We start from the raw sequence: 11,101 nt of genomic DNA, 5'->3' as shown, positions 1-11,101 counted from the left end.
CTGTGTGTTGACTAGCTAAGGACAACGTATTCGTATGTGTGAACATTAATATGCTAATTTTATACAAGAGTTAAGCATATACAACAATTCTGTATTCTTTTATTTCATGCTACAGTTTTCACGGTGTCTAAAGTCCAGATTAAACTGCACCCGTTTGGAACTCCCTGCGTCTGGCTGTTTATTCCAAGTGGCCGCTACATACTGGTTTGGAGCAGAGATGCCCGAGGTAGTGTTTTTTTCTTGTTTAATCTTTCTTCACTTTTCTTTAAAAGGAGAAATGCCGAGCTTCTTCTTCTTTTTTTTTTTTTAAATTTTGGATCTGATTTCTCTGATGCAGGCTGCTGATTCCTGGGACACAAACTGTGCGTTCATTCCTGTGAACCTGCAAATGCAAACCTCTTTTTTTCACGCGCACAAATTCTTATTTGCACATGCACAAAGATGAAGCTCTCAGAAATTTTGGTTTACAAGATTACAAAACTTAAATAACAACTACACATTCTGATTTAAAAGCACAAAAAAATTATGAATAGAATTTGAGCCCATAGTTGTGGGGGCTGGGGCGTCAGTGGTTGTCCTCCAATGAGAGCTGGAGGTTCGATTCCTGACAGCAGTCAAATGTTGAAGTGTCCCTGGGCAAGACACTGAATCCCTTGCAGAGATTCAGTGCTGTGTGGATGGGTAAAGGAGGGCACAGATTTTGTTTTAAAGCGCTTTGAGTAGTCTGATTGGCTAGAAAGGCGCTATATAAGTACAGTCCATTTGCCATTTAGGTATTGTGCAGAAGTTATATAATTTAGGACACCCATGCATCCTCTATCTGGTGACTATCCTCCTAACAAAGTACTAACCATAGTGTTTGACTAACTTTTCTACTGTTATCAGTATTGTTCAACAGGAATCCAGCCTTATTCTGAGTGTATTGTGAAGAGAAGTGAAGTGAAGTGAAATTTATTTATATAGCACTTTTCTGCAACAAGGCTATTCAAAGTGCTTTACAACACAGAAGCAACAGTCAGGTACAGAATCAAATACAGCAAACATCATAGAAACATCATAATCAAATATAGATCAATCATGTATAATCTAAATGAAATATAGGATAATCTAAATGACATAATGAAACTAAACATATCTAAACATGAGCTAAAACAGTCCAAATAGTAGCTAAAATAATCTAAATAAAATCATGATAAAGTTAAAGCTGAACTAAACAACAATTAGGCTAAGACAGTCAAAATATGAGCTAAGATAAACTAAACTAAATGTACAGGAAGTTAACACTACTGGAGTTCCAGAGAATATAAACACACACGTGTCCTTAATACAGCAGGAAAGACTGAGGCCCACTGTGGAAAAGATGAGCCCAGTTACATTGTTTGTTAATAAAGTGATCAATTTTGACTGAAAGAGCTTTAAAATGATGCCGAGATCATGTATCTGGGGTAAATAAATAGATACAATTACAGTGTTTTAAGAAAATCATTTAGGGATAACGAACATCCTAAATATCCAATGAAAATGTGAAGCCCTGTCATAAATTCTATATGCTTTAAAAATTCAACATGAAACATCCAGCTAATGTTCTCTGATGAATGTTCAGAAGGTACTCGCTTCTTCAGTGGTCTGAATAATATTAATCAGTTATTTTTTATTACATATAACTAGTAATAGATCTTTATTTGCCACAAAGATTGAGTTTGTTACAGCAGAAAGTTGTATAAGAAGTTGGAAATCATAGTTGAAAACACAAACTAACAATCTGTTAGGTTGTTGAAATAGTCTTTTTGCTTCTAGACATGAGAGAACTCTTCAGGGACAATTTTTCTGCCAAAAGCTGAATGTGCATGCCACTAATGTCCTTTACATAACCATCAGTCACCACTGCTTAAAAATAGAAGAGTTTGGTATTGCATGTTGAGCTAAGAACCTTTGTACTTTTAACCCATAGGGATAAATTCATGGGACATAGAGTTTAAAATAAAACACTAATTACAAAAGTTGGATTAAATGTCTAATCTTTGTCACACTCTGCTCATGTTAAACTGAAGTGTTTCTCACTATTGTGTGTATGAATAGAGAAAACAGCTGGTTAAATTTATTATTTAGACATGGTTATTGATAATCTTCACAAAAGGATTTTTCCTGTTTTGTGGATTTTTTTTTTAATTTTATTTACTTCTCACTCAAACCGTCTTCTGCACAGCATGTGCACAATTCTGTCCTTGAAGAGTGTCTCTTATCTTTAAGATTTATCTAGACAGCTGAGTCTCAATCAAACATAATCATTTATTGTTGCCTGGGTTGTGCTCCACAATAACTTGATATATATTTTTTTCTTTGCAGCGGATGTGATGGGTGGTAGAGCAACCGCTGAGTTTGGAGCTTCTGCCACCTTACCCTGCAAACTAACACAATCACTGAGCAGTGAGAGCCTCGAACAGATTTCATGGCAGAGAAAGACTAAAGGAAAGCCACAGACGGACAATTTCTTGATAATCAAACCCTCTGNCTGGGGTTCAGTTTGTCAATGGGAATGATAAGAGATTTCGATTTATTGGGAATTTTGCTGACCAGAATGGAACTCTCCAGTTAAATGATGTAAACCTGGATGATGAGGGGAGCTACACGTGCATCTTCTCTCTGTTTCCAAGTGGCAATTTCAAGACAGAAATACCTCTGAAAGTACTTGGTAAGCTGAAACTCGGTGATTAAAGGATTCTGAATGTTGTGCTTGTGTAGGAGTGAGAATCAACCATATTAACCTTCTTCTAACCGTCCTAATTTCACCATCCATAAACGTGAGGGAGGACAAGCCTACTCTGATGAATGACCCATCATATGACTAGTTCTAAAGTTCAGCTGCATGAAAGCTAAAGATAAGGAACAGGATTGACAAACAGCCCAGCATGAGGTTCTGCTATTTGACTCCGCAGGACAGGCCAGATCTAGATTTTGTGCCAAGTGTGCAAATTTTTTCTCCACAGAGGAAGGTGTGTGAAAAGAAAGAATGTCCGGAGGGAAAGAGTGCCTCTCGTTTATATTCAGACGTTGAATCCCCATAAACTTGAGCCTTGCACAGTAAAGTGAAGGTTTAAAAAAAGGTGGAAAAATTTAAAACAGAATTAAACCTAAACCAACAGTTTTATAAAGCTTGACTTCAAATGTGGGGGCTATAAATGACTGCTGCCATCTGTGACCTGTGGTGTACTCTGGTGGGTTTTGAAAACACAGTCAATACAACAAGTTTTAGAAGAGACTTAACATTTAGACTACCTTTCATTTGTTGACCTTTGGGTTTTTTTTTTCCAGGATAAGGTGTAACTCAGTCTGTATTTTAAGTGGCACTGAAACCTTGAGAGTGTATGTCTGAGGGAAGTAAATATTATAAATATGCTGCAGATGTGCTGATTAAAAACTGGTGTAAGGAAAGGAAAAACAAGGCCTAGAGTTCCTTATAGGAATACATATCACTGCTGCCTTTCAAACCAGAGCTTTAGATTAAGACACCAGCTTCCTTACTACCTGTGAAGAGACAAAAAAAAAAGGGGGGGGGGGTGACATAAACAGCCTGGCAGGCATGTAACAATGTTCAATAACTTTTAGTGACAAGAAAGTTCATAAATTGTATTTTTCTAACATATCAACCCTCATAATGTTCACTTGTCAAAATATGATTACAGGGATGAAACTCCTAAAGCTTAACACTAAAAGGGTGTTTGTTTTGGATTCTCATGTGAAAAAAGGGTCATATCAGGTTATATAGAATAACTTGGTTAAAAGCTTTTTGATTTTTTTTCTTGCTTGGTTGTGACCTTCACGTGTCAGCTCATTTAACAACAGTCTATGGAGCTAAAAGCTTATTTACTTTTTATAAGATCAACAATCTTAACAAGACAGCTCATTCTTGTTTTAACTTTGCAATAAATTGTACATACTTAATTACTTACTTCCATAAATATTTAGTGTAAAGGATAAGAGTGCAGGGATTTCTGCAGGTTGATCAGCGAGGAAGCACAACTGCTGTAAGCTGGTTTTATGGCCAGCAGAGGGCGTTAGTGTATTTATATTTACTTTGTGTGTGTGGTGTATATGTACATATATATATATATATATATAAATAAACTATTCTTTAAAAGATGCACATATTTTATCAGATAAAGAAATAACTTGTTTCGTTTTAATTCATCTCTATTGCTCCGCAATGACTAAACTACATAAAAATGTGTTGTAGCTGCTTGAGGGATCTCCAACAAAGAGCAGCATTGTGGTGATGGGAGGCAGGCGTGTAAAAACAGGCGTGTAAAAACATGACCAATTTGGGAAAAGCTGTTCTCTGCTCGGACAGGCTAAAAAACATGCTTTTATTATGGTTGGTCCTGAATGAAACATGCATGACTTTACATCTGCAAAAGGAAATAAAATACAGATGCTCTTAAACTACTTTTCCTTACTGGGACTTGGACCTTGTTGGTGAAGGAGTCCTTGTGTCTTCAGTTGAATGGATACCACCAGATGACATGTTTCCTGATTAAAATGTTACATTTTGAATGTGAAAGTGGATTAGCTGTCTATATAAGTGTGATTTCATTACTTCTGGGCAGTCAGATTCTCAACTCTGGCTCTCTATTATCTCCAAGAAACTGCAGCTGGCTTTAGAGGAACTGATTCTACAGTAAAAACATCTGTCAGTCCATTGCCTTTACCCGCGTTTTGCCTGTTTTCTAGCAGTCACTGTATGATAGGCGGGCGACATCCTGGACAGGTCACAAGTCCATCACAGGGACACATAGAGACAAACGAGACAAACAACCATTCAAACCCTCTCTCATACCTCGGGACATTTGAAAGTTTCCAGTGAACCCAACATGCATGTTTTGGGTCTGTAGGAGGAAACCAGCGTCCCCTAAGAAAACCCACACATGCCCACAGGAAGAACATGCAAACTCCACCCAGAAAGGCTGGAAGATAAACCTGCGACAGCTCTAACCACTGCCCACGGTAAAAACAAAGTGTTAGAAACAAATTTATTTTTTCCCCTGCAGACCAACAGAGCTTTAAGTAAACTTGCCCCTCTGTGAACTGGCACGTACCCACCCAATAACTCAAGATCCAGACATCATCCTATTAACTATCAGGTTCCACTATATGACAGGGGAGAAATTCTTCACCATTAAAGCCCCGGTTTCATTAAAGTTACTCACTACAAATTATAAAACCAAACATATAAAGTTAATCCTGAATTATATCAAATGGTGCAGTTTAAAAGAGTTTACTTTAATAGTTTTCCAGATACACTGAATGCAATTCTGAAATGTGGGTCCAGGCTCAATGTAAACAAAGCACAGATGCTGAAAACCTAAATGTCTGAGTAGGTAAACAAATATGGTGGTAAGTTGACCATCTGACCTATTTTCAGTCATTTCAGCTGTTTCTGTAGGTAAGCAAACACTTGTGGTAACTGTGACTGGGATTTTTAAATGGTGTATTTTGCTGCATTTATTTTACCCTTCATCTTTACAAACCTTCCAGGGCTGGCTGCTAAGAAGCACTTACCCATTGGAGTCTTTTACATCCTGTTTGGCAAATTCCAGTCCACATTTAGTAAGATTTTTTTTTTAGCTGTGGGTTTTTGTTTTTGCCATTTTCCCATGAAGCTTGGACTGATGAAGAACCTGAACAGAAGCTGTTGTAACACAGTCTTTCCCCTCTCACGTGCTGAAGTTGTAACTCTGAGTGCTCACAGGTGGCCTCTTTAGTCTCCTTCTTGTTTGTTTTTGGAAAGGTACTTCCAGGTAACTGTACTGTAATGAATGTAAACTCAAAAAATTATTAAATCTGAAAGAATATTTTGCGATTTTTGCATTGATTCTGTCGAGTTTGCTTGTCTACCTTGCCTGTATTATTACCAGTCATGTGGTTTTTGATGCAAGTACTTTTAGCAACAAGAAAGTTCATATATTTAAACTGTCATACACAACAACCTTGATAATGTGAAAGTTTACTTATTTAAAAGTAATTACAGGGATAAAACCCTTAAGGCTTGACACTGAAAGGGTGTTTGGCCTTAATATGCCTTCGTTATATTCAAAAAGGCAGTTGTTTTTGCACAGTACAGTATTTTTTGCACCATGAAAACTGAAAGGAAAGGAACTGAAAGGAAAAACTTGAAAGTATTTTAAACGTAGTAATTGTTATGGGCAAGTATTTTATTCACAAATGTCGTTTTTTTTTTGTTTGTTTGTTTGTTTGTTTTTAAACAGAACCATCTTTTCCCCACTTTTCACAAGGAACTCTGCCACCTCTTCTTATGTATGACATTCATGGACGAGTTGTAACATAAGATAAACAAACTGAAACTACCGCAAAAACCCTATTTTTTTCATTTTATTTTACTTTATTTTATTTATTTATTTTTTTTACTTCTGTGTGTTTGGAAGCAGCCTGTGCTGGCTTTTTCCAGGTTCGAATATGTTTGATGTCAATGCCATATTTGTTGTATATGCTGTTAATAATAAAAAAGAAAATTAGACGTACTGCTATGGCAAGCCGTTTTAACATAAATTTGGTTTCGTCTGACTATCCATAATTACATTCTAGATATCTAAAAATGCATTTTGACTAGACAAAACTACATTTTGATTATCCGGAATGGTAATTTAAGATATCTGTATTTACATTATGACTAGTAATAATAATAATTCAAGATATCTTCAACTACATTTTGACGAGTCAAAATTCTTTTCAAGATATCTCGAATGACGTCACCGGATTTGTCATTTGACGGGTCACACATCAATTCAAGATATCTCAAACGTAATTATGACTAGCCAGAATTACAATTTTACATATCTGAAGTAAGACATTGCGTGTAAGCCCCTCTTTGGTTCTAATGAGCTGTCCGAACAATTGCCTGAACAATGGCGCTGGCAGTTTTGGACAAAATTGTAAGAAAATGCCACAATATAGAAAGAGCTCTTCAGTATGGGATATGTAGAGAGCGTGAAAATCGTGTACTTGAAGAATGCTTAAGAAACACAAGTAGCCTATTTGAGCTGGACTGACCTGACATTGCTGACCACTGAATAGCACAATCAAGTAGCCTAAGGTTAGAATGCCTTACACACTGTCTGCCAAAATGCTACGTAAATTTATGACGTTTTGACTAGACAGAATACTAATTCAAGATAATGTCATTCTAACTAGTCAGAATGTCAATTGAAGATATCTCTAATTCATTTAGAGATATCTTAAAAGGAATTATGACTATTCAAAATTACAATTCAAGATATCTTTAATTTAGTTTTGTCTAGTCATTATTTGCTTTAAGATATCTATAATTTAGTTTTCAATAGTCAAAATTACATATCTCCTATCCAAAAACACATTTAAGATGTCTTGAATTATCGAGCAATTAGAGATCTCTTTAATTAGAATTATGACTAGTCAAAACTAAATTAAAGATATCTTGAATTGTATTTTTGAATAGTCATAATTTAATTGTAGATATCTGAAATGTGTATTTCAGATAGTCAGTAATTAATTTAAGATATCTTGAATTGAAATCTCCATAGAACTCAATGGTAATCTGACGTCATTTCGACTAGTCAGAATGTAATTATAGATATCTCAAATATGTATTTTGTCTAGTCGACATATAATTGGAGAAATCTTAAATGCTAAACGTCTAGTCATAAAACAATTTGAGATATCTGGACTGTAAGGGCGGTAAAACCGAATTTATGTTAAAACGGCTTGACAGAGAACTGCGTCATGCACCATTACGTCTATACGTTACGTCACACAAAGTTCGTTCTCCCATTGGTCCTCCCTCTCTGCACCTCAGTGCGTGTCAGAAAAAACAACAAAAAGTGAACGGCTCTCTACTGTCTACGACTTGGCTCCCTTCGTCACATTTTTATAGCTTATATGAAGCAATTATTATTTTGTATTTATTTTTCTAATAATGCGCTTTTTTTCCTGGCACCATGCTTTATATTTTTTTTGATCGGACAGCGGTGACTAAGCGGGCCTTTTATTCTCAGAGGAGCGGGTCGGATGCAGTCGGGTCTCAGTCTTCAGCATGTTGTTTTTTTTTCGTGTTCATACTGGTTTGGAGCAGATATGCCCGAGGTAGTTTTGCTTGTTTCATCTTTCTCGTCGACGTCTTCTCCTTTTTTCAAAAGGAGAACAGACGAATTATTTATTTATTTTTACATTTTGGCTCAGACGCTGCTGCTGAAAACCCCGATGCAGGCGGTGAACCTGCAGCTTTTTCCGCAACTGTCCTCCATCTTATATGTCTTACGCAGTCGCATGTTTTTTTCTGTTTATTATTATTATTATTATTATCAATTGTGGGGTTTTCTTTTCCCTCGCGTTTTAACATGTAACCATCGAATCAGTTCGTCCAGCATGCGCATATACTGCCCGCTCTTTGTTTCTCACAACCAGGATGTGTGGTGGGGTGCTGAGGGGAGGACTAATCGGAGACAGGTGTGCATTCAAGAGCATCAGACTGAATAGAGATGGGGACGTGGGGGGACCTCTGTGGCAGGAAACATTTAGATGTAGGCGCTTAGCTGTTCCTATGTGAGGAGGGGGAGTTGGGCACCTTCTGTAAATATTTAGGCTTGGTCTTGTTGGTGGCTGTTTTAATCTGTCATTGAGACAACCCAGGAGGCCCAGACGCCTTAATCCTGGGGTTGCTGTCCGCCACCAGATAAAACCCTCACCAGTGGGGCGAGCTCAGTGAACTCGCTTTTATCTTTAATCATCATCATCAACTTTATTTATATAGCACTTTAACACCAGCCACAGTTGGAACAATGTGCTGGACGTCAATAATAAATAAAATAAGCATAAACATGAATAGGAAGGCTAAACGCACAAAATGAATTAAAAACTCAATTCCAAACACAATAAAACGATGCAGTTGAACAGATCAAATCAATGCCAATAAAAATGAAGGAAAATCAAGTCTCAGTTGGGTTAAAATCCATTGAGTAAAATTTTAACTGTAAAAAAAAATATTTTTACTGTAAAAAATAAGTTTTTAAACGAGTTTTAGGGGACCTGTTGAACGTGCAAAGGCAGAGCATTGCGTAGTTTAATGCCACAGACAGAGAAGGCCCTGTCACCTCTAAGCTTCCGCTTACACCTGGGATCGACCAGGAGCATATCTCTAATATGTTCCTGTTAAAAGACGCACAGCTGCGTTTTGCACCAGCTGCAGACATGTCAGTGAGGACTGGCTGACTCCAAAATACAGGGAATTACAGTAATCCAGCCAGTATGAAATGAAGGCATGGATTACTGTTTCAAACTGTAGCCTTGAAAGAATAGGTTTTACCTTTGCAAATGATAAAAATTATACTTGACTTTACCCCTTATTTGACTGTCAAGTTTAAAGTCACTAAAGTCTTAAAACCAAAGTTTGTAACTGTGGACTTAACACACAATGCCAGGGGGTCTAAATCAACTGGAGGGCTCAGACATGCTCCACTAGGTCCAAAAACAAGTACCTCAGTATTTTATTTTTCATTAAAATGCAAGACGTTTGGGGCCATCCACGCTTTAAGATCCTCGAGACACAAAAAAAGAGGTTTAATGGACCATGCATCAATGCACCTTAAAGGCACGTAGATTTGGTAATCATCAACATAACAATGAAAGGAGACGCCATGTTTTCTGAAAATTGATCCTAGAGGATGGAGGTACAAAGAAAAAAAGCAAAGGCCCCAAAACTGAGCCCCTGGGAATTCCACATGACAAAGGAGCAGAACCCTATTTACACCCTGCAATTTTTACAGAAACTGTTCTGTCTGCCAGATAGGACCTTAACCACTTCAGAGCAGTGCCTCAGATGCCTACTTGGTGCTGAAGACGTGACAATAAAATGTTGTGGTCCACTGTTTCAAAAGCAGCGGTTAAGTCCAGTAAAACAAGGATCACGTAAACACCAGAGTCACAAGCCAGGAGAACGTCATTAAAAACTTGCAGCAAAGCTGACTCTGTGCTATGAAGAAGTTTAAATCCAGACTGCAACACAAAGTGCTCCCCATTGTGTTGGATTGTAAATGCAGTGTGATTGTAAATCAAGTGTGTCATTAGCAGTGAGTTCACTTGTTTGAACTCTTCAGAGACATATTTTCCCCTCCAAAAGCTGAAGTCCTTTAAATAACTATGAGTCACCACTTCTTAAAAATAGAAGAGTTTGGTATTGCATGTTGAGCTAAGAACCTTTGTACTTTTAACCCATAGGGATAAAGTCATGGGACATAGAGTTTAAAAATAAAACAGTAATTACAAAAGTTGGATTAAATGTCTAATCTTTGTCACACTCTGTTCATGTTAAACTGAAGTGTTTCTCACTATTGTGTGTATGAACAGAGAAAAAAGGTGGTTGAATTTATAATTTAGACATGGTTATTGATAATCTTCACACACACACAAAAAAAAAGCTTTAGGAGACATATTTTCTCTTCAGTTTTCTAAAGTCTCCAGTCTGGTTTCTTCATAAATGGTTGTGAAACTGTCTGGAAAAAAGAGCCAAGGCTGCACTGTAGGATGTGGAAATTTGGAGCCCAAGGAAACTTTATCTGTTTTAATGATGTTTCTTGTTTTTACACAGCATGTGCACAATTTTGTCCTTGAAAGAGTGTCTCTTATCCTTAAGATTTATCTAGACAGCTGAGTCTCAAACATAACCATTTATTGTTGCCTGGGTTGTGCTCCACAATAACTTGATATATATTTTTTTCTTTGCAGCGGATGTGATGGGTGGTAGAGCAACCGCTGAGTTTGGAGCTTCTGCCACCTTACCCTGCAAACTAACACAATCACTGAGCAGTGAGAGCCTCGAACAGATTTCATGGCAGAGAAAGACTAAAGGAAAGCCACAGACGGACAATTTCTTGATAATCAAACCCTCTGGGGTTCAGTTTGTCAACGGGAATGATAAGAGATTTCGATTTATTGGGAATTTTGCTGACCAGAATGGAACTCTCCAGTTAAATGATGTAAACCTGGATGATGAGGGGAGCTACACGTGCATCTTCTCTCTGTTTCCAAGTGGCAATTTCAAGACAGAAATACCTCT

The 11,101-nt window shown here is 37.2% G+C and overlaps 1 protein-coding gene and 2 long non-coding RNA genes across 5 annotated transcripts in view; 2 read left to right on the top strand and 1 right to left on the bottom strand.

Moving 5' to 3' along the window:
- si:ch211-214p13.3 (nectin-1) overlaps nucleotides 1-11,101 on the top strand; it is a 39,348-nt gene that overhangs the window by 553 nt on the left and 27,694 nt on the right. For 2 of the 3 annotated variants that reach the window (XM_037976197.1, XM_037976196.1), the window contains exons 1-2: nucleotides 7,848-8,133; nucleotides 10,771-10,966. In XM_037976197.1, the coding sequence (XP_037832125.1) occupies nucleotides 7,989-8,133; nucleotides 10,771-10,966 (341 nt within the window). In that variant the 5' untranslated portion in view covers nucleotides 7,848-7,988. Of the gene's footprint in view, nucleotides 1-198; nucleotides 227-2,346; nucleotides 2,508-7,847; nucleotides 8,134-10,770; nucleotides 10,967-11,101 lie in introns of those variants that run through there. The other variant, XM_037976198.1, reaches the window with a different exon arrangement.
- On the top strand, nucleotides 2,514-6,537 carry LOC119617120. The gene is made up of 2 exons (XR_005233303.1): nucleotides 2,514-2,692; nucleotides 6,264-6,537. It is a non-coding gene; the product is annotated as an uncharacterized LOC119617120 (long non-coding RNA).
- Nucleotides 10,855-11,101, bottom strand: part of LOC119617119 — a 4,036-nt gene continuing 3,789 nt past the window's right edge. Inside the window, exon 2 of the long non-coding RNA XR_005233302.1 lies at nucleotides 10,855-11,097. This is a non-coding gene — a long non-coding RNA (uncharacterized LOC119617119). The remainder of the gene's footprint in view (nucleotides 11,098-11,101) is intronic.

The sequence above is a fragment of the Kryptolebias marmoratus genome, linkage group LG6 (genome assembly GCF_001649575.2).
Source record: "Kryptolebias marmoratus isolate JLee-2015 linkage group LG6, ASM164957v2, whole genome shotgun sequence".
Classification (NCBI taxonomy): Eukaryota; Metazoa; Chordata; class Actinopteri; order Cyprinodontiformes; family Rivulidae; genus Kryptolebias; species Kryptolebias marmoratus.
The sequence above is the reverse complement of the archived record's forward strand: the minus strand, read 5'-3'. Positions and strand labels throughout refer to the sequence as shown.